At 52.3% G+C, this 23,048-nt stretch overlaps 1 protein-coding gene across 1 annotated transcript in view; it reads right to left on the bottom strand.

The window, feature by feature from the left end:
• ZAN (zonadhesin) overlaps nucleotides 1–23,048 on the bottom strand; it is a 63,752-nt gene that overhangs the window by 22,770 nt on the left and 17,934 nt on the right. Inside the window, 17 exon segments of the mRNA XM_031665873.1 lie at nucleotides 1,270–1,414; nucleotides 1,642–1,850; nucleotides 3,079–3,255; nucleotides 5,666–5,760; nucleotides 6,830–6,941; nucleotides 7,547–7,694; nucleotides 8,277–8,548; nucleotides 8,883–9,024; nucleotides 9,973–10,175; nucleotides 11,445–11,614; nucleotides 11,725–11,835; nucleotides 13,291–13,434; nucleotides 15,119–15,264; nucleotides 15,809–15,933; nucleotides 17,007–17,126; nucleotides 17,312–17,453; nucleotides 21,732–21,916. Coding sequence (XP_031521733.1) covers nucleotides 1,270–1,414; nucleotides 1,642–1,850; nucleotides 3,079–3,255; nucleotides 5,666–5,760; nucleotides 6,830–6,941; nucleotides 7,547–7,694; nucleotides 8,277–8,548; nucleotides 8,883–9,024; nucleotides 9,973–10,175; nucleotides 11,445–11,614; nucleotides 11,725–11,835; nucleotides 13,291–13,434; nucleotides 15,119–15,264; nucleotides 15,809–15,933; nucleotides 17,007–17,126; nucleotides 17,312–17,453; nucleotides 21,732–21,916 — 2,646 coding nt within the window.

A 23,048-nucleotide genomic window follows, 5' to 3' on the forward strand; every position in this document is an offset into this window, starting at 1 on the left:
TGCATCTGTGTCACCCAGGCTGGAGTGCAGTGGCGATCTCGGCTCACTGCAAAGCCTCCGCCTCCCGGAGTTCACGCCATTCTCCTGCCTCAGCCTCCAGTGGCTGGGACTGGGCGCCCGCTTCCTGCGCCCGGCTAGTTTTGTATTTTAGTAGAGACGGGGTTTCACCATGTTAGCCAGGATGGTCTCGATCTCCTGACCTCGTGATCCACCCGCCTCGGCCTCCCAAAGTGCTGGGATTACAGGCTTGAGCCACCGAGCCCGGCCAGGATTTTTTTTTTCTTTTTTGAGACATGGTCTCTCTCTGTCACTCAGGCTGGAATGCAGTGGCATGATCATAGCTCACTGCAGCCTCAAACTCCTGAGCTCAGGCCATCCTCCTACCTCAGCCTCCAGAGTATCTGGGACTACAGGCATGAAGTACCCTATTCAACTAATTAAAAAAAATTTTTTTTAGAGACAGGGTCTTGTTCTGTTACCCAGACTGGTATGCAGTGGCAAGATCATAGTTCACTGCAGACTCTAATTCCTGGGCTCAAGAGATCCTCCTACCTCAGCCTCCCAAGTAGCAGGAGCTACAGGTGCAATGTCTTTAATTTTAATTTTTAATTTTTTAGTTTTTGTTTTTTGTAGAGATGGGCGTCTCACTATGTTGCCCAGGCTGGTCTTGAACTACTGGCCTCAAGTGATCCTCTGACTTCAGCTTCCCAAAGTACTGGGATTACAGGCATGAGCCACCATGCCTGGCCTCCAGGGAAAGATTTATTTAGAGACGGAGTTTTGCTCTTGTCACCCAGGCTGGAGTGCAATGACATGATATCTGCTCACTGCGACCTCTGCCTCCTGGGTTCAAGCAATTCTCCCGCCTCAGCCTCTCGAGTAGCTGGGATTACAGGCTAATTTTTGTATTTTTAGTACAGACGGGGTTTGGCCATGTTGGTCAGGCTGGTCTTGAACCCTAGTCTCAAGTGATCTGCCTGCCTTGGCCTTCCAAAGTGCTGAGATTACAAGTGTGAGCCACGGTGTCCGGCCCCAGGAAAGGATTTATAATATTCCATCTAAGTTGGTGGCCGCTGCAGGAGAAGGATGATGGGTGAGTCTCCCTTCTCAGCAGTTGGAGGTCATCTTTCCCACAGGAAGCTCTTCGTTGCAGCAGAGTTATGAGCCGAAACCTGAACCCCAGTGCTACAGGCAGCAGGGAGTCTGTTGGGGAGTTGGGAGAGCTGGCCTCAGGGCTGTGGAGTCCCCCTATCACCGTGGTCCTCCTACCTGAGGCCCGACAACGGAGTAGCCCATCCAGGGCCCAGCACATCTGGTTGGGTTTACAGGTGCTTTGGAAGCAGGTGATGTTGTTGTGGATGGAGCAGGTGCAGAGCCTGGTGCAGGTGTCCTCTGTGTACCAGCGCTCCCCGACCTGTGGGCCACAGGGATCAGCAGAGCCAACAGAAAGTTGGAATCAGGAGATGGGCTGATGTCCCGGTTGAAGCTGGCTGCAGCATCTGGCCTTCCTCCTCGTCCCCCAGCCTTGGCCAGCCCTGCCCCTTCCAGGTTCTGAGCCTTCCTCCTGCCTCTCCTGAGCTTGCCCTGACCCCAAACATGTGGGCCTGGAAAGGGCAGGGCCCCTGCTAGCTGGCCTCTCACCGGATGGTAGAAGCCCGCTGGCTCGGTGCAGCCACACTGGCCAAGGGGCACGCAGGAGGTTCCACTCAAGATGTAGCCTTTCTGACATTCGCAGCTCTCAGCACAGGGCAGTGCTTTGGGGCAGTCCCTCGGGTTGTTTAGGCTGCTGCAGGTGGCTGGGCAGGGGCTGCCACAGGGGCTATAGCTGCTGCCAGGTGGGCACCTCATAGCTAAGGAAAATGAGAGCATTAGGAAGAGCGGGGTGGCATTTCCAGCCCCCAAACCTTGGGGCGTCAAAAGCTCCTAGTAGTGGCTGGGCATGGTGGCTCACACCTGTAATCCCAGCACTTTGGGAGGCTAAGGCAGGTGGATCACCTGAGGTCAGGAGTTCAAGATCAGGCTGGCCAACACAGTGAAACTCATCTCTACTAAAAATGCAAAAATCAGCTGGGCGTGGTGGTGCACGCCTGTCGTCCCAGCTACTTAGGTGGCTGAGGCACGAGAATCTCTTGAACCTGAGAGGCAGGGGTTGCAATGAGGCAAGGTCAGACCACCACACTCCAGCCTGGGCGACAGCGAGACTCTCAAAAGCAAAACAACAAAAAAAACCAGACATAAAATCTACCATTTAACAGTTTTTTTTTTCTTTGAGACAGAGTCTCACTCTGTCACCCAGGCTGGAGAGCAGTGGTGTGATCTTGGCTCACTGCAAGCTCTGCCTCCCGGATTCATGCCATTCTCATGCCTCAGCCTCCCAAGTAGCTGGGACTACAGGTGCCCGCCACCACGCCTGGCTAATATGTTGTGTTTTTAGTAGAGACAGGGTTTCACCGTGTTAGCCAGGATGGTCTCAATCTCCTGACCTCGTGATCCACCTGCCTCGACCTCCCAAAGTACTGGGATTACAGGCATGAGCCACCGCGCCCGGCAACAATTTTTAAATGTACACTTCAACAGCACTAAGTACATTCACATTGTTGTGCTGCCATTACCACCATCCATCGCCAGAACTTTTTGTTTTGTTTTGTTTTGTTTTACACTCTTGTTTTTTGTTTCACTCTTGTCACCCAGGCTGGACTGCAGTGGTGCAATCTCGGTGCACTGCAACCTCTGCCTCCCAGGTTCAAGCGATTCTCCCACCTCAGCCTCCCAAGTAGCTGGGATTACAGGTGCTCACCACCACACCTGGCCAATTTTTGTATTTTTAATAGAGACAGGGTTTCGCCATGTTGACCAGGCTGGTCTCCAACTCCTGACCTCAGGCGATCCGCCCACTTTGACTTGAACACAGGAGGTGGAGGTTGCAGTGAGCAGAGATTGCGCCACCGCACTCCAGCCTGGGCAACAGAGCGAGACACCATCTCAAAGAAAAAAAAAAATAGAATTTAGAGGAAGAAAGGGAGGGCAGAATTCTGGAGGGTTCCTACAGGCTGTGGGAACAGGTGGCCAGTCACTCACGGCAGAAAGTTCTGTTCCGCCAGGCAGGAGCCTGGCCAGCCCGGGCACACAGGGACGCGTAAGCCTGCAGGGAGCGGCACAGGGCCGTGGTGTCGCCCTTGGTCCCACACTGGCCATGCACGCAACTGGCAAAGCTGGACTGGGGAGGCACCACCTGGTGACATTGAGAGAAGGGTCCTGCAGGAAGAGAGAGAAGGCAGGTGAGCCAGGGGAGGGGCCAGGAAGGAGCATTGTGAGCCAGGGGAGGGGCTGGGAAGGAGCAGGGCCATGTGGCTTCCCTGGGGGCTGATTTGACATCCACTTCAATCAAAACCTGGATTTTCCCACCAGGCACAGTGGCTCACACCTGCAATTCCAGCACTTTGGGAGGCGGAAGCAGGCAGATTACTTGAGGTCAGGAGTTCGAGACTCACCTGACCAACACGGTGAAACCCAATCTCTAGTAAAAATACACAAATTAGCAGGGCATTGTAGAGAGCGCCTGTAGTCTAGGCAACTCGGGAGGTTGAGGCAGGAGAATCTCTTGAACCCAGGAGGCAAATGTGGCAGTGAGCTGAGATAGCACCATTGCACTCCAGCCTGGGCAACAAATCGAGACTCTGTCTCAAAAACAAAACAAAATGAAACAAAACAAACAAAAAAAACCCTGGATTTTCCAGCCTGAGCAATATGGTGAAACTGTGTCTCTACAAAAATTAGCTGGGCATGGTGGTGCACACCTGTAGTCCCAGCTACTCGGGAGGCTGAGGCAGGATGAGCTATGATTGTGCCATTGCACTCCAGCCTGGGCAACAGAGAATAAAAACAAAACAAACAAACAAACAAAACCCAGATTTGTGTGGTGGCTCCCGCCTGTAACCTCAGCACTTTAGGAGGGCAAAGCAGGAGAATCACTTGAGCCCAGGAGTTCAAGACCAGCCTGAGTTGCATAGCAAGGCCTCATCTCCAAAATATTAAAAAATTAGACCGGGCACGGTGGCTCACGCCTGTAATCCCAGCGCTTTGGGAGGCCGAGACGGGCGGATCACGAGGTCAGGAGATCGAGACCATCCTGGCTAACACGGTGAAACCCCGTCTCTATTAAGAAATACAAAAAAAAACTAGCCGGGCGACGTGGCGGGCGTCTGTAGTCCCAGCTACTCGGGAGGCTGAGGCCGGAGAATGGCGTGAACCCGGGAGGCGGAGCTTGCAGTGAGCTGAGATCGGGCCACTGCACTCCAGCCTGGGCAACAGAGCGAGACTCCATCTCAAAAAAAAAAAAAAAAAAAAAAAAAAATTAGACCGGGCACGGTGGCTCACGCCTGTAATCCCAGCGCTTTGGGAGTCTGAGGTAGGCGGATCATTTGAGGTCAGGAGTTCTAGACCAGTCTGGCCAACATGGTGAAATACTAAAAATATAAAAACGAGCTGGGTTTGGTGGCACAGGCCTGTAATCCCAGCTACTTGGGAAGCTGAGGTAGGAAAATAACTTGAACCTGGGAGGCGGAGGTTGCAGTGAGCCGAGATCACACCATTGTACTCCAGCCTGGGCGACAGAGCGAGATTCCAACTCAAAAAAAAAAAAAAAAAAATTAGTTGGGCATGGTGGTGCATGCCTGTGGTCCCAGCTACTCTGTAGGCTGAAGCGGGAGGATTACTTGAGCCCAGGAGTTCAAGCCTGCAGTGAGCTGTGATCGTGCCACTGCACTCCAGCCTGGGCAACAGAGTGAGACCTTATCTTTAAAAAATAAGAAAAAAGAAAAAAGGGCCAGGTGTCGTGGCTCATGCCTGTCACCCCAACTACTTGGGAGGCCAAGGGGAGGATCCCTTGAGGTCCATAGTTCGAGAACAGCCTGGGCTACACAGTGAGAGTCCCCCATCTCTATTAAAACTTTTTTTTTTTTTTTTTTTGAGACAGAGTCTCACTCTGTGGCCCAGGCTGGAGTGCAGTGGCACAATCTTAGCTCACTGCAACCTCTGCCTCCCAGGTTAAACCGATTCTCCTGCCTCAGCCTCCCGAGTAGCTGGGACTACAGGTGCCCACCACGAGGCCCAGCTAATTTTTTGTATTTTTAGTAGAGACGGAGTTCCACCGTGTTAACCAGGCTGGTCTCGAACTCCTGACCTCATGATCTGCCTTCCTCAACTTCCCAAAGTACTGGGATACAGGCATGAGCCACTGAGCCCGGCCTATTAAAACATTTCTAATAGAAAAAGAAAGAAAGAAAAGAAAGAAGGAAAGAAAGAGAGAAAGAGAGAAAGAGAGGAAAGAAAGAAAGGAAGGAAGGAAGGAAGGAAGGAAGGAAGGAAGGAAGGAAGGAAGGGAGGGAGGGAGGGAGGGAGGGAGGGAGGGAGGGAGGGAGGGAGGAAGGAAGGAAGGAAGGAAGGAAGGAAAGAAATCCCGGATTTATTTACTGCCTGAGACACAAATACAGACCCATCAGTCATAGGTCCCAAGAAGGTGACCGCTGGTTGGTCCTGTGTTCCCATTTGCCTTCCTCATGCCTTTCCATCTGTTTCTGGTTTTGTTTCTCCCTCCCTGACTAGACTCCTTCCCCAGCCTCCTGTCCTTCAGGGAGGAAAAAGGGCCAGCAGGGACATGTCTTACCCTGAGGGTTTATTAAGATCGCACAGTTCTTGTTCCAGGCGTCTGCCATGCTGTTCTCCTGGCAGCTGGAGGGCTTGCCACCCACAAGGAAACAGCTGAATGAGGAGAGAATAGAAACTGAGGCCTACAGGCTGGGCACAGTGGCTCATGCCTATAATCCCAGCACTTTGGGAGGCCAAGGTAGGAGGACTGCTTGAGACTAGAAGTTCAGGACCAGGCTGGGCAATATAGTGAGATCCCATCTCTACCCAAACTTTAAAAAATTAGCCGGGCGTGGCAGCATGTGCCTATAGTCCCAGCTACTCAGGAGGCTATGGTGGGAGGATGGCTTGAGCCCAGCAGTTGGAGGCCTCAGTGAGCTATGATTGCACCACTGCACTCCAGCCTGGGCAACAGACCAAGACCCTAGCTCAAGAGAAGAAAAGAAAAAAAGGAAAGGCAAAAGGGAAGGGAAGACCTGAGGGCCTGAGGAACCATCTCCCAAACCGAAGCAAAAGTGGACAAGGGTCTGGGAGTAGTGGCTCACACCTGCAATCCCAGCACTTTGGGAAGCCAAGGCAGGCAGATCACCTGAGGTCAGGAGTTTGAGACTAGCCTGGCCAACATGGAGAACCCCTGTCTCAAATAAAAATACAAAAATTAACCGGGCGTGGTGGAGAGCACCTGTAATCCCAGCTACTTGGGAGGCTGAGGCAGGATAATCACTTGAACCTGGGAGGCGGAGGTTGCATTGAGCCAAGATTGTGCCACTGCACTCTAGCCTGGGTGACAGAGCATGACTCTGTCTCAAAAACAAAACAAAACAAAAAGTGGGCAGGGAAAGAGAGAGGGATACAGGAGAAGAGGACAAAACGGTGCCCTCAAGTGGGAAGGCCAGGAGATGCAGCAGGAAGGAAAAAGGTTAGACCTCAGGGTGAACTCAAGTGGACCCTCCAAAGAGATCACTAAACATAGAAGTCAGCAGGCGTGGGCGTGGGAGGTCAGAATAACTTCTTACCAACTCCAATCTTGGAGAGTCTAAACCGGCAAGATTGCCAGTTTCTGGCCAGTAGGGAAGTACAGCACAGAGGGAGTGGGGACACACAGAGGACACTTCCAAGCTGCCCCCCGAGGCCTTTCTCTGGTCCAGCCCCTCCTGCCTGGCTCCCCCGGCCCCCAGCTCACCCAGGTTCAGAGGATTCAGGTAACTTCCAGGCTGCCCCCAGCTGCACAGAATCGCCCGCAGGCTTTCTGTCGGGGCGCTGGTTGTCGTCCAAGCTGTTGTTGTTGTAGTTCCCTGGAGGAGGGAGTCGTTAAAACAGGCAACAAAGGGCCCCCCAGCAGGCCAGGCCCCAGGGCCACCATCCTCCTGGCCAGAAGAGGCACCCTCACTCTTCACTCTACATAGCAAAGTTAACCCTTTCTGTCTATTTTGCTTTTTCTTCTTCTTTGAGATGCAGTCTTGTTCTATCGCCCAGGCTGAAGTATAGGCGTGATCTCGGCTCATTGGAACCTCTGCCTCCCAGGTTCAAGCGATTCTCCTGCGTCAGCCTCCCGAGTAGCTGGGATTACAGGCATGCACCACCATGCCCAGCTAATTTTTGTATTTTTAGTAGAGACAGGGTTTCACCATGTTGGCCAGGCTGATCTCGAACTCTTGACCTCAAGTGATCTGCCCTCCTCGGGCTCTCAAAGTGCCGCATTTACAGGCATGAACCACTGCATGCGGCCCCTTTCTGTCTCTTCATCTCCGTCTTCCCTTAACTCCTACCTTCATGCCTAATGTCCTCAACCAATTAGTCAGTTGACAAGTACTTAGAACACCTCACAGAGATGTGGGGGGACCAGGTCACATGCCTCCTCATTGCCCCAGCTTTCCCTGCAGGTGCCCAGGAAACTCACCACACAGCCCGCAGAGCTGGCCGCCATAGGAGGAGGGGACTGTCACTTCCACCAAGTGGCTCCCGTCGTAGCGAACTTGGAGCCCAAAGTTCGTGTAGAGGAGGACAAAGTTGCTGCTGAGCCTTATGGTCACCCGGCCTTGTGCAGGCTGACATTAGGCCAAATCTATTGGCCATTCAGCTTCAGAGGCAGGGAGGACGTAGAAAGGAGAGTCAGGAAGGAACTTGAAAGCCGGGCGATCGGGCTCATGCCTGCAAACCCAGCACTTTGGGAGGCCAAGGCAGGAGGATTGCTTGAGCCCAGGATCTCAAGATCAGCCTGGGCAACATGGAGAAACCCCAATTTCTACAAAAAAAGTAAAAAAATAGCTGTGCAGGTGGTGCGTGCCTGTAGTTCCAGCTACTTGGGAGGCTGAGGCGGGAGGATCACTTGAGCCCAGGGGGTCAAGGCTACAATGAGCTATGATTGCACGACTGCACTCCAGCCTAGGTGATAGAGCAAGACCTTGTCTCAGGAAAAAAAAAAAAAAAAAGCGGTCGGGGGGGAGCAAAAAACTGGGAGCAGGAGGGGCTGGTGCCGGTGGGCATTTCACAGAGGGAGGAGGGAGTCCAAGGAGGAAGGTCTGGGTCAGCTGCAGGTGCCTCCCAGGTGCTCTAAGGAGCCAGAGAGGTGGGCATGGGGGCAAGGAGGGGCACAGGAGAGAAGCAAGCAGGCTGGGTGTTCAGGGTTCAGGAGGCAGGAGGAAGACACCCACCATGACCTTACAGCCTCTGAGCAGTGAGATGCTGAGGTCAAAGACCGTCACGTGGACAGCTTTGATGTAGGAGACCTCCAGGTTCCCCCCGCGGTTCTCATTGGTGGCGCTCACAACAAAATAGCTGTCTTGGGCCCTGGACCAGCAAGGCCGGGTCAGGACATAGGTGCAGGTGCCCATGAAGTGGTGCAAGGCGCCATCGAAGGTCAGGTAGTGGGGATCGCCCGAGGCCGTGCAGGTGGCGGCACCTGCGGAGGAGAAGATGGAGTTCACAGTCTCACTGCTCCACTCCCCGGAAGCTCTGACCCAGAGCTGCCACACTGGCGAGTCCACACCGGCATGGTCCCCACAGCCCACCCACAGATGCGGTGTTTCCCTAGGAAGTGTGGTTGGCTTGGTTTGGAGCTGCCGAAGAGAAACACTGACGTCCCCAACCTCACCCTCTGGGTCCTTGACAATGCTGCCCCTCCTAGGCCTTGGTGGAGACTCAGCTGTCTGGGGAAGCTGCTTTGGGCAGGACCCATCACCTTGCCTGGTGTTGCCTGGGCAGCCCCTGGCTCACCTTCCACCCTGACGGCTCACCTTGGGCATGGCAGCCATAGATACCATCCTGCAGGCCACAGAACTCCTGGGCCCTACACCTCCAGGGCTGGCAGCGAATTCTGTTGTTGCTTTCACAGATGCACAGCTCTTTGCAGCCCGGCTTGTACCACCGCTCCCCTACCTGGGGGAAGACAGCAGGGAAGGAAGAGAAAGTGGTTTGTTTTGTTTTGTTTGTTCCCAGATCTGACACCAGAGCCCACCAGAGCTGTCCAGATCACTGGCTTAATCGTGGGGAGACATCCTCTCTTCCTGAAGCTCCGAGATTCGCTGCAAAAGCTCGGCATCCATTCACTGCTTCAGTCACTTCATCATTTCTGGGTCTGTTCATCATTTCAACCAAAACTGATCTATCCGAGGCCAGGTGTGGCGGCTCACGCCTGTAATCCCAGCACTTTCGGAGGCCAAGGTGGGCAGATCACTTGAGGTCAGGAGTCTGAGACCAGCCTGGCCAACATGGCGAAATCCCATCTCTACTAAAGACACAAAAATCAGCCTGGCGTAGTAGTGCGTGCCTTAATCCCAGCTACTCGGGAGGCTGAGGCAGGAGAATCACTCGAACCCAGGAGGCAGAGGTTGCAGTGAGCTGAGACCGTGTCACTGAACTCCAGTCTGGGCAACAGAGTGAGACTCTGTCTCAAAAACAGAAAACAAAAAACAAAAAAAACCAAGGTCCAGGCGTGGTGGCTCATGCCTATAATCCCAGCACTTTGGGAGGCCCAGGTGGGCAGATCACGAGGTCAAGAGGTCAAGACCATCCTGGCCAACATGGTGAAACCGCCCCCTACCCTGTCTCTACTAAAAATTCAAAAATTAGCTGGGCATGGTGGCACACGCTTGTAGTCCCAGCTACTTGGGAGGCTGAGGCAGGGTAATTGCTTGAACCCAGGAGGCAGAGGTTGCAGCGAGCCAAGATCGCGTCACTGCACTCCAGCCTGGGGACAGAGAAACTCTGTCTCAAAAACAAAACAAAACAAGAAACAAAAAGAAAAGAAAGAGCTTGCAGGGGGTGTGAGAGCAGGGAGCAGGCCCTTTCTGGCTGCAGGGCTGAGAGGTCCACGCAGCCACTCACCTTGAAGTAGCTGCCTGCAGGGTGGAGGCACCCACATTGGGAGCGAGGTACGCACTCGAGGCCACTGAGGACGAAGCCTGGATTGCATTCACAGGCCTCCACGCACCGGTCTGAGCAGAACATGCCGGTGAATCCTGAATGGCAGGTGTCAGGGCATGGCTTGGCACACAGGGAGTACTTGCTATTGGGCGGGCAAGCCATTGCTGGTGGAGGGAAAAGCTTGGGTGAGAAGGAGACGAACAAGCCACGAGGCCAGGTGGGAAACAGGAAAGACATGTTCGGAAGGGTCCCAGCTCCAGGCTTCTGGCCAATCTCGAGAAGAGAGAGTGACTGTGAGAAGCTTCCCCAAGAAGCCTGGCTGGCTCCCTGGGGCTGCAGGGCCAGCACTAAGGCGCCCGCCCTGAGAGCCTTAGATAAACCTATGGTGGGAACTGACCGACCAACCACTGGTCACGCTGCTGTAAAAACATGCCCCAGGTGAGCTGTTGGCCTGCAGGAGAATGGGGCCACCTGTGAGGTCTGAGTCAGGGGGTAGACCTGCCCTGAAGCAGCTTCCCCAAAGAGCTGGGCCACACCAGGAGCTGGGAGGCAGCCTCGTTGCCTCCCCTGCCTAGGGCCTGTACTGTGTGCCTGCATGTGATGACTTGGCTGCACAAAAACACTTTTTTTTTTTTTTTTTAAAGACAGAGTTTCACTCTCGTTGCCCAGGCTGGAGTGCAGTGATGCAATATCTGCTTACTGCAACCTCCACCTCCTGAGTTCAAGCGATTCTCCTGCCTCAGCCTCCCAAGTAGCTGGGATTACAGGCGCCCACTCCCACATCCAGCTAATTTTTGTATTTTTATTTTATTTATTTGTTATTTATTTATTTTTGAGACGGAGTCTCGCTCTGTCACCCAGGCTGGAGTGCAATGGCACGATCTCGGTTCACTGCAACCTCTGCCTCCCAGGGTCAAGCAATTCTCTGCCTCAGCCTCCTGAGGAGCAGGGATTACAGGCATGTGCCACCACACCCGGCTAATTTTTGTATTTTTAGTAGAGACAGGGTTTCACCATCTTGGCCAGGCTGGTGTTGAACTCTTGACCTCATGATCCACCCGCCTTGGCCTCCCAAAGTGCTGGGATTATAGGCATGAGCCACCGTGCTCAGCCTATTTTTATTGTTTTTTGAGATGGAGTCTCACTCTGTCACCAGGCTGGAGTGCAGTGGTGCAATCTTGGGTCACTGCAACCTCCACCTCCCAAGTTCAAGCGATTCTCCTGCCTCAGCCTCCAGAGTTGCTGGGACTACAGGCATATGCCACTATGCCTGGCTAATTTTGGTATGTTCAGTAAAGACAGGGTTTCAGCGTGCTGGCCGGGCTGGTCTCGAACTCCTGACCTCGTGATCCACCGCCTCGGACTCCCAAAGTGCTGGGATCCAGGTGTGAGCCACTGCGCCTGGCCTCTCCCCTGCATTTGGCACAACTCACGGCAGAACTGGGGTTCCCTCCAGGGCTTCACAGCATGGCCTGCGTCCTGGCAGGTGGTGGTCATGGTGGACATGTGTGTGCACAGCAGGTGCTGCAGTCCCTGGAATCTGCACATATCAAGCATGCAGCTGTCGAAGAAGGAAGTGGCCTTCACATGCAGCAGGCATGTCCTACAGGGAGAGACCAAGTCAGGGGGAATGGGGTGGATGGGGCCAGACCCTTGGAGGAGCCCAGGTGCCAAGCACCACCCCTGCGTGACCCTGCCTGCCCTCCTTCATACTGAAACGGGCCACGGGTGTCAACCAGCCGTCCACAGAATCCTGGCCCCGACATGTTGCTCTGCAGAGATGAATCACAAGACGGGGGATTCACCACCTGGTGCTTCTGACACCTGCAAAAGACCCACCCCAAATGCCCTAAAGACAAAGACTCGCTTCCAGCTCAGCCCTAACCCAGCAGGCAGCAAGGTTGGCAGGCCAGGTCCTGGTTGGCAAACCAGCCTGTCAGCTGAGAAACCCCTCCCAGAGGACGTCTGAACACCGAGCCCTGGCCAGGCACTGTGGGAGGCCGAGGCAGGGAGAATCGCTTGAGCCCAGGAGTTCCAGGCCAGCCTGGGCAACGCAGTGAGATCCCATCTCTACAAAAATAAATATGAAATTAGCTGGGTTTGGTGGCGCACATCCATAGCCCCAGCTACTCAGGAGGCTGAGGTGAGAGGATCAGTTGAGCCCAGGACTTGGAGGCTGCAGTGAGGTGTGATTGAACCACTGCAGTCCAGCCTGGGTGACAGAGCAAGGCCCTGTCTCTAAAAACAAACAAACAAACAAACAAACAAACAAACAAAGAATATTGAATAACTGAAAGAACAACTTGAAGTCTCCAGGGTAGAGAGGAGAAAGGGGCAATGCCAGTCATTTTTAAAGGGAGGGCACAGGCTGGATGCGGTGGTGCATGCCTGTAATCCCAGCATTTTGGGAGGCCAGGGCAGGCGAATCACCTGAGGTCAGGAGTTCGAAACCAGCCTGGCCAACATGATGAGACCCCGTCTCTATTAAAAATACAAAAATCAGACAGGTGTGGTGGCGTGTGCCTATAATCCCAGTTACTAGGGAGACTGAGGCTCGAGAATCACTTGAACCCAGGAGGCAGAGGTTTCAGTGAGCTGAGACTGCGCCACTATACTCCAGCCTGGGTGACAGAGCAAGATTCCATCTCAAAAAAAAAAAAAAAGAAAAGTTGGGGAGGGCCAGCAGCCTGGTCAACATAGTGAGACTCCCCATCTCTACCAAAACATTTTGTTAAAGTTAGCTGGGCATGGTATAATCCAAGCTACTTGGGAGGCAAAGAAGGGAGGATTGCTTGAGCCCAGGAGTTTGAGGCTACAGTAAGCCATGATTGTGCCATTGCACTCCAGCTTGGGAGACAGAGGGGGGATCCCATCTCAAGAAAAAAAAAAGAAAATGGGGCGGGGGAGGACTGGGCATGGTGGCGTGGTGGCTCACACCTGTAATCCCAGCACTTTGAGAGGCCAAGGCAGGTGAATCACTTGAGGCCAAGAGTTTGAGACCAGTCTGGCCAACATGGTGAAACCCCATCTCTACAAAAATAAGAAAATTAGCCGGATGTGGTGGTGAGCGCCTGTAATCCCAGCTACTCGGGTTTCTGAGGCAGGAGAATTGCTTGAGCCTGGGAAGTGGAGGTTGCAGTGAGCTAAGATCGCACCACTTTCGCCTGAGCGAAAGAGGGAGACTCTATCTCAAAAACAAAAAAAAAAAAAGAAAGAAAGAGAGTGCCAGGAAGGGGACAGGACCCTCCCGGGGCCCCCGTGGGAGGGCTCCTTGCTCACTCCTGGTCCTCGTCCTGGTCCGTCTGCCAGCTGTTCCCCAGCTCCTCTTTGTCTCCTGCTGGACTGCCGTCCGACTTCAGATGATCATTGTCACTGTTGCCGTCATAGTTTCCACACAAACCACAGAGTTTGCCAGAGTAGGTGCTGGGGGAACAGGAGAGGAGCTGGCGTTAATGGAGAGGAGGAGCCTCGGTCCTCGAGGGGCAGTGGCGGAGAAGGCAAGGAGCTGGGGTCCCAAAGCAGAGGGCGTGAGGAAGATGAAGAGGTGCGGACTGGACAAGAGGACCCCATGGCTCTACCCCAAGCCTCCTTCCCCTCTGTTCATTGTCCAGCCACAGCAAACCCCTTGCTGGCCCTAAAACACTCCCGCCTTATTTATTTATTTATTTTTATTTTATTTTATTCTTCTTTTTTTCAGATGGAGTCTCCCTCTATCACCCAGGCTGGAGTGCAGTGGTGCAATCTTGGCTCACTGCAACCTCCGCCTCCCAGGTTCTAGCGATTCTCCTGCCTCAGCCTTCCAAGTAACTGGGATTATAGGCACATACCACCATGCCCAGCTAATTTTTTTGTATTTTTAGTAGAGATGGGGTTTCACCATGTTGGCCAGGCTGGTCTCGAACTTCTGACCTCAGGTAATCTGCCTGCCTCAGCCTCCCAAAGTGCTAGGATTACAGGTGTCAGCCACCGTGCCTGGCCAAATTATTTATTTATTTATTTATTTATTTTAGAGATAGGGTCACCCTCTGTGGCTCAGGCTGGAGCACAGTGGTGCAATCTCATCTCATTGCAGCCTCCAACTCCTAGGCTCAAGCGATCCTCCCACCTCAGCCTCCTGAGCAGCTGAGACTACAAGCAAGTACTGCCACAACCAGCTAATTTTGTTTTTTATTTTTTAAGAGACAGGATCTCACTATGTTGTCCAGGCTAGTCTGGAACTCCTGGACTCAAGTGATCCTCTTGCTTCGGCCTCCCAGCGTGCTGAGGTTATAGTTGTAGACCACTACGCCTGGCTAATATTTAAATTTTTTTGTGGAGATGGGGTCTCGCTATGTTGCCCAGGCTGGTCTGGAACTCCTGGCCCCAAGGGATTCTCCCACCTCAGCCTCCCAAAGTGCAGAGCTACAGGAGGGAACCCCTGCACCTGGCCGCTATAAATTATTTTTCTAAAGTCTTTCTTTCACTGGGCACAGTGGCTCACCCCTGTAATCCCAAGACTTTGGGAGGCTGAGGCAGGAGGATCACCTGAGGTCAGGAGTTTGAGACAAGCATGGCCAACATGGTGAAATCCTGTCTCTACTAAAAATACAAAAATTAGCTGGGCATGGTGGTGCATGCCTGTAATCCCAGCTACTTGGGAGGATGAGGCAGGAGAATCGCTTGAACCTGGAAGGCAGAGGTTGCAGGGAGCCGAGATAGCACCACTGCACTCCAGCCTGGGGAACAGAGCGAGAGATCCTGTCTCAAAAAAAAAAAAAAAAAGAAAAAGAAAAAGAATCTTTCTTTCCCTTGTTTTGTCCATCTGGGGAGCCACTCTTCCTTTGAGAATGGGACCAGGTGTCTGCCCTTCTGAAAGCCTCCAGAACTCACTAGTGCTTCTTCTAGCACATTACCAAAGCATGTACGTCCATCCTGCTATCTATCACATGCCCCGAAACCATTTTCTCCTGTCTCCTGGTCCAAAGAGAGCCCTGCCACTTAAGCAGGGTGCTTCCCACCCATCAGGAGATGCATAAAGGATCAAGTAGTGCTGCCAGGGATGGAAGGGGAGTGGGCAGGGTGGGCAGCAGGAAGAAGTGGCAGTTGCCTGGCCGGGACACCGCCTCACCTGGACACAGTCACATACAGCTGCTGGTCACCATCCCATCTCACCCGCAAACCGAACTCCGTCTGCAACTCCACAAATCGCCCGCTTGCACCCAGGAAGACGCCTTTAGAGGGTATGGCTGGGAGAGTAACTCGCTGACCCTCAACCTGGAAAGGCAGGGCAGAGGCAAGAGACAGAGAGACAGATCTGGGGGTCAAGGACGACCCCAGCAGACTTCCATTTCCATGGCTGGAAGGCAGGACACCATCCACAGCAGCCTAACAATCTCATCCACCAGGAGTGGACTAGAGTTTCCTCACCATTGTTTTGTTTTTGTTTTTAAGAGATAGTGTCTTACTATGTTGCCCAGGCTGGAGTGCCATGGTGCAATCACAGCTCACTGCAGCCTCGACCTCCCAGGCTCCAGCAATCCTCCCACTTCAGCCTCTGGAGTAGAGGGGACAATAGGCAAGTGCCACCACACCAGGCTAATTTTTTCTATTTTTAAAGAGACAGGGTCTTGCTATCTTGCCCAGGCTGGCTTCAAACTCCTGGCCTCAAGCAATCCTCCCACTTTAGCCTCCCAAGGAGCTGGGATTGCAGGCCACTGTCTTGTGGAATCCCATCCATGGAAGGGTTCAGGGCCTGGAAGAGTCAGCCAGGACACACAGTGAGACCCTGCAAGGATGGTGGGGGCGGAACAGGGCTCACCAGAGTACGTCTGCCCTTAAACAGGGTGACGGTGGTCTCGGGAAGGGTCACGTAGACTTTGCTTAGGCAGGACACACCTTCCTGTCCCTGCTCCTCATTCTTGGCTGTCACCCTGAAGAATGGGTCTGGGTGGGGAGAAGAATGAAAAGAGTCCAGTGGCTCATTTCTCAACATCCGCCACAAGCAGTGCCCTGAGCCCAGCGCCGCAGGGAGAGATGAACACCACAGAGACACTGGCCCCAAAGTCCAGCAGGGGAGGCCGGACCCACACAGCAGCAGACCACAACTGCCTCTGTCAGGAGAGCCTGCAGCCGCAACGTGTCTGTCTCCATTCAGTGGCTAGAACATCCTCCAGGGCATCTGTGCTCCCCAACCACTACCTTCTTCTTCTTCTTTTTTTTTTTTTTAACTTCATTTATGTATGTATTTATTTATTTTTCAAGATAGGGTCTCACTGTGCTACCCAGGCTGGAGTGCAGTGGTGTGATCATAGCTCACTGCAGCCTCCAAATCTCGGGCTCAAGTGATCCTCCTGCCTCAGCCTCCTAAGTAGCTGGGACTATAGGTGTGTCCCACTACACCCAGCTGATTTTTTTTTTTTTTTTTTTTTTGAGATGGAGTTTTACTCTTACTGCTTAGGCTAGAGTGCAGGAGTGCAGTGGCGCAATCTCTGCTCACTGCAACCTCTGCCTCCCGGGTTCAAGCGATTCTCCTGCCTCAGCCTCCCGAGTAGCTGGGATTACAGGTGCCTGCCACCATGCCCAGCTAATTTTTTATATTTTTAGTAGAGGCGGGGTTTCACCATGTTGGCCAGGCTGGTCTCAAACTCCTGACCTCAGGTGAACCACCCACCTCGGCCTCCCAAAGTGTTGGGATTACAGGCGTAACCACTGCGCCTGGCCTGATTTTTAATTTTTTTTTTCTTTTCATGGAGATGAGAGTCCTGCTGTGCTGCCCAGGCTGGTCTCAAACTCCTAGATTCAAGTGATCCTCCTGCCTCAGCCTCCCAAAGTGCTGAGGTTACCAGTGTGAGCCACTGTGCCCGGCCTTCAACCCTCACCTTACAGAAGAACTTGCTCCTATTTTGCCTCTTCCCCCATCTGCGCCCTGCCACTTCCTGCCACCCACCATGCCTCATGCCCAGCAGTACTGCCCACAGACCCTTCCCCCAGACCGCGGAGGCATCTCCAGGGCCTACCTGTTGAGTTGCCACAGGGTTGGGCCAAGATGTAAGAGCACTTGCCCATGAAGCCAAAGTGCCTCCCATCAAAGGTGACATAGTGAGGATCTCCGTAGACCAAGCAGGTGGCAGTGCCTGCTGGGAGGGGGAAAGAACAGGCAAAGCTGCTTCTGTGGTCCCTCCAGGCTGGACCCCACACGCCGGCCCACCCGCTGCCTGGTGGCAGGCCCCCATTCCTCTGCTCAATTGAGGGATTGGGATCCTGGCATTAAGTCCACTCCAACAGGCTGGCAGGCGGGGACAGCATGGGGAGGGGCTCTCACCATAGGGGTGGCATCCATACTGGCCATTCTTAAGCTGGCACACAGTGTGTGTCCCGCACTGAGAGATTTGGCACTCGACCCGACTCCCTGGCCAACAGCGGCAACGTTCTGTGCAGTTGGGGCTGAACCACTCTGCCCCAGGCTGGGAGAAAGGGAAGTGAGGTCACATGGTCATATAGCTCCTAGAGTCCTTCTCTCTTTTCTTTTCTTTTTCTTTTTTATATTTATTTATTTATTTAAGATGGAGTCTCACTCTGTTGCCCAAGCTGGAGTGCAGTGGTGCGATCTCGGCTCACTGCAACCTCCACCTCTCGGGCTCAAGCAATTCTCCTGCTTCAGTCTCCTGTGTAGCTGGGACTACAGATGCCCACTACCATGCCCAGCAAATTTTTTGTATTTTTAGTAGAGATGGGATTTCTCCATGTTGGCCAGGCTGATCTCGAACTCCTGACCTCAGGAGATCTGCCTGCCTTGGCTTCCCAAAGTGCTCGGATTACAGGCACGAGTCACTGAGCCCGGTCCTTCCTTCCCTCTTTCGTTTCTTCCTTCCTTCCTTCCTTCTTTTCTTTTTTTTTTTTTTTTTTTTTTTTTTGAGACGGAGTCTCGCTCTGTCGCCCAGGCTGGAGTGCAGTGGCCAGATCTCAGCTCACTGCAAGCTCCGCCTCCCGGGTTCCCGCCATTCTCCTGCCTCAGCCTCCCAAGTAGCTGGGACCACAGGCGCCGCCACCTCGCCCGGCTAATTTTTTGTGTTTTTAGTAGAGACGGGGTTTCGCCGTGTTAGCCAGGATGGTCTCGATCTCCTGACCTTGTGATCCGCCCGTCTCGGCCTCCCAAAGTGCTGGGATTACAGGCTTGAGCCACCGCACCCGGCCCCTTCCTTCTTTTCTTTTCCTTTTTCCTTCCTTTCTTTGTCTTCGTTCCTTCCTTCCTTCCTTTTTTCTTTCTTTCTTTTTTTTTGGATGGAGTCTGATCTCAGCTCATTGCAATCTCTGCCTCCCAGGTTCAAGTGATTCTCGTGGCTCAGCCTCCTGAGTAACTGGGAATACAGGCACCCACCACCGTGTCCAGCTAATTTTTGTATTTTTAGTGGAGATGGGGTTTCACCATGTTGACCAGGCTGGCTTTGAACTCCTGACCTCAGGTGATCCACCTGCCTCAGCCTCCCAAAGTGCTGGGATTACAGGCGTGAGCCTCCGTGACCAGCTATTCTTTCTTTCCCTCCACCGTGCCCGGGAGAGGCTGCCCTCCCATGCAGACCTGACCTTCCTCATGTGATTCCTCTCCCCACCACCTACTTGATACTTGATATTCTCACCATGACAGCACATTTGCACACACTTTTCTCTCCTCCCAGAACGCTTCTCTCCTCCCACTTGTTTTTATTTTTTAAGAGACAGGGTCTTACTCCGTTGCCCAGACTGGAGTGCAGTGGCGCAATCATGGCTCACTGCAGTCTTGACCCCCTGGGCTCAAACCATCCTCCTGCCTCAACCTCCCAAGTATCTGGGACTACAGGCACATGCCACCATGCCTGACCTTTTTTTTTTTTTTTTTTTTTTTTTTTTTTTTTTTTAACATTTTGGAGAGATGGAGTCTTGCTATGTTGCCTAGGCTGGTGTTGAACTCTTGAGCTCAAGTGACCCTCCTGCCTTGGCCTCCCAAAGTGCTGGGATTATAGGTGTGAGCCACCGCACCCAGCCTTATGTCTGTCATTTTTTTTTTTTTTTTTTTTTTGAGATGGAGTCTCGCTCTGTTGCCTAGGCTGGAGTGAAGTGGCACGATCTTGGCTCACTGTGAGCTCCGCCCCTGGGTTCAAGCGATTCTCATGCCTCAGCCTCCCGAGTAGCTGGAATTAAAGGTGTGCACCACCACGCCTGGCTAATTTTTGTATTTTTAGTAGAGACTTGGTTTCTCCATGTTGGCCAGGCTGGTCTCGAACTCCTGACCTCAGGTGATCCGCCCACCTTGGCCTCCCAAAGTGCTGGGATTACAGGCATGAGCCACTGCACCCGGCCAATGTCTGTCTTTACCCAACATCTTAGTCCTCCCATGAACGCTCTCATTCAATAAATACTTGCTGAATGAAGGAGTAAACCAAAACCCCATGTGTGTCTCTGCATCTGAGAGCATTATGAGGGCAAGGACCACGACCTATCCATAGCAACCCCAGGGCAAGGAGAGTAGAAAGTACTACATAGGCTGGGTGTGGCGGTTCACCACTGTAATCCCAGCACTTTGGGAGGCTGAGATGGGAGGATGGGTTGAGCCCAGGAGTTCATAGACCAGCCTGGGCAACAGAGCCAGACCCCATCTCTAAAAAAAAAAAAAAAAAAAACCTTTGAAGAAAGTACTAAATAAACATTTCTTGAATGCATAAATGAACCTATTAGAAGTGAATACAGACGGGTGCAGAGGCTTACGCCTGTAATCCCAGCACTTTGGGAAGCCGAGGCGGGTGGATCGCCTGAGGTCGGGAGTTCAAGACCAGCCTGACTAACATGGAGAAACCCCGTCTCTACTAAAAATACAAAATTAGCTGGGCGTGGTGGCTCATGCCTATAATCCCAGCTACTTGGGAGGCTGAGGCAGGAGGATTGCTTGAACCCAGGAAGAGGAGGTTGTAGTGAGTGGAGATGGCGCCATTGCACTCCAGCCTGGGCAACAAGAGCAAGACTCCATCTCAAAAAAAAAAAAAAAACAACCTTTGAAGAAAGTACTAAACAAACATTTCTTGAATGCATAAATGAACCTATTAGAAGTGAACACAGCCAGGTGCGGAGGCTCACGCCTGTAATCCTAGCACTTTGGGAAGCCAAGGCGGGTGGATCGCCTGAGGTCGGGAGTTCGAGACCAGCCTGACTAACATGGAAAAACCCCGTCTCTACCAAAAATACAAAATTAGCCGGGCGTGGTGGCTCATGCCTGTAATCCCAGCTACTTGGGAGGCTGAGGCAGGAGAATTGCTTGAACCCAGGAAGAAGAGGTTGTGGTGAGTGGAGATGGCGCCACTGCACTCCAGCCTGGGCAACAAGAGCGAAACTCTGTCTCAAAATCAAACAAACAAAAACGGCTAGAATGGTTTTTGCATCAATAGAGGACAGTGAGTGAATAGTTTGCCCCCCCACCAAAAGAAAAGAAAAGAAAAAAAAAAAAAAGAAGTGAATACACGCCTCCTAGGGCAGAGGGAAGAGCCTCTTGGTGCCAATGGTTGTAACAGATCTTTCTGCCCAGGCTGTGGCTGAAGCTAATCTCAGCAGCAACTCAGAGAGACCCAGGAGACTGGTTAAAGGGGGCAAGGGAAGGAAATAATAGTCCCAAAAGGGACAAGCAGAAGCTGTAATGTCAATGGGAAGAAGAACACCTGGAGCTGAGAAGAGGCTCTGGACATTAATGAATTACTTAATGCACACTTTTTTTTTTTTTTTAGAGACAGGGTCTCTCTGTCACTCAGGCTGGAGTGCAGTGGTGCAATCATAGCCCCCTGCAGCCTCAAACTGCTGGGCTCAAGCAGTCCCTCCACTTCGGCCTCCTAAAGTATTGGGCTTACAGGTGTGAGTCACCGTGCCGGGCCCTTTAATGCACTTTTAATTAATAGGTTGCATGTATTTATCATAAATTGCTAATGATAATAATTAACACTTATTAAGTAATTGTATGTGTTAGGACTTAATTTCGTCTTTGCAACAATCTTATATGAGATAGAAAATCTTATTGTGTACACTTTATAAATACGGATAAAAGATTTAAAGAGGTAAAGAATGTATGGTGAAACCCCATCTCTACTAAAAATAACAAAAATTAGCCGGGCATGGTGGCGTGAGCCTGTTATCCCAGCTACTTGGGAGGCTGAGGCAGAGAATTGCTTGAACCCAGGAGGTGGAGGTTGTAGTGAGCTGAGATCGTGCCACTGCACTCCAGCCTGGGTGACAGAGCGAGATTTTGTCTCAAAAAAGAAAAAACTAAATGTGGCAAGCCAGACACAGTGGCTTATGCCTACAATCCCAGCACTTTGGGAGGCTGAGGCAGGAGGATTGCTTGAACTCGGGATTTCAAGACCAGCCTGGGCAACGTAGTGAAACCTTGTCTCTACCAAAAATACAAAAATTAGCTGGGCATGGTGGCATGTGCCTGTAGTCCCAGCTACTTGGGAGGCTGAGGTGGGAGGATCACTGGAGCCCTGGAAGTGCAGTGAGCCACTATCATGCCACTGTACTCCAGCCTGAGCGACAGAGCGAGACCCTGTCTCAAAAAAAAAGAAATGAATGAAAAACTTCGCTGTCGTGTAACCATTGCTTCTGAGCTGACCCCTTGGGACTATCCGATGATCCCCGTTCCTTCATCTGGGGAGCAGATGGAGCTGGCACCCAGGTGTTCTGCCATCAATCTCCCTCATGGGACCAGAGCATCCCGAGGGGCTTACCTCATAGTAGTTGTTGTTGTAGAAGCAATTGCAGGAAGAGGCCTGGATGCAGTGGTTGTCACTAAACAAAAAGCCAAGGTTGCAGACACAGCCCCCCCGACAGAGCGGCCCACAGCTAGGCCTGGGACTCTTGCACGAAGCAGGACAAGCACAGGATTCGTAGTGTGCATTTGGGGGGCAGCGCTCTAAGGAGAAAACAGCCTCTGTCATGCTTTCATTCCACAGCTTTCTCAGGGAGTCTCCCTGTCTCTCCTCTACCCCCAAACTCAAGTTCTTCTCTAGGAAACAGGACCGTATTATTCAGCCATAAAAAGGCCTGAAGGCTGGGTGTGGTGGCTCACACCTATAATCCCAGCACTTTGGGAGGCTGAGGTGGGAGGATTGTTTGAGGCCAGGAGTTTGAGACCAGCCTGTGCAACGTAGTGAGACCCATCCCTACAAAACAAATTTAAAAATAAAACAATTTTAGGCTGGGCGCGGTGGCTCACACCTGTAATCCTGGCACTTTGGGAAGCCGAGGCAGGCGAATCACTTGAGGCCAGGAGTTCAAGAACAGCCTGGCCAACAGGGTGAAACCCTAGAGCCGGACACAGTGGCTCACCCCTATAATCCCAAGACTTTGGGAGGCCGAGACTGAAGTGTAATTACAGGATTACACCCCTGTAATCCCAGGACTTTGGGAGGTCAAGACCAGCCTGGCCACCATGGTGAAACCCCGTTTCTACTAAAAATACAAAAATTAGCTGGTCCTGGTGGTGCAGGCCTGTGGCCCCAGCTACTCAGGAGACTGAAACAGGATAGTTGCTTGAGCCCCAGAGGCGGAGGTTGCAGTGAGCCGAGATCACGCCACTGCACTCCAGCCTGCGTGACAGAGCGAGACCCTGTCTCAAAAATATAAACAATAAGAAATACTTTTTTTAAAGGAATGAAGTCCTGATGCATGCTACAGTATGGATGGCCCGGAAAACATTACACTCAGTGAAAGAAGCTAAACATAAAGGTTCACATATTGCATGATTCCATTTGTATGAACTGTCCAGAACTGGCAAATCCATGGATAAAGGAAAGAAATTTGTGGTTGCCAGGGGCTGGGGGAAGGTGGAGTGAGGACTGCTAATAGGTACAGGGTTTCTTTTTGGAGTGAAGAAAATGTCTGGATTAGAAAGTGATAATGGTTGCACAACCTTGGGAATACACTAGAAACCATAGAATTGCTTTTGCTTTTTTTTTTTTTTTTTTAAGATGGGGTCTCGTTCTGTTGCCCAGGCTAAAGTACAGTGACCCAGTCATGGCTTGCTACAGCCTCAACCTCCCAGG

The sequence above is a fragment of the Papio anubis genome, chromosome 4 (genome assembly GCF_008728515.1).
Source record: "Papio anubis isolate 15944 chromosome 4, Panubis1.0, whole genome shotgun sequence".
Lineage (NCBI taxonomy): Eukaryota > Metazoa > Chordata > Mammalia > Primates > Cercopithecidae > Papio > Papio anubis.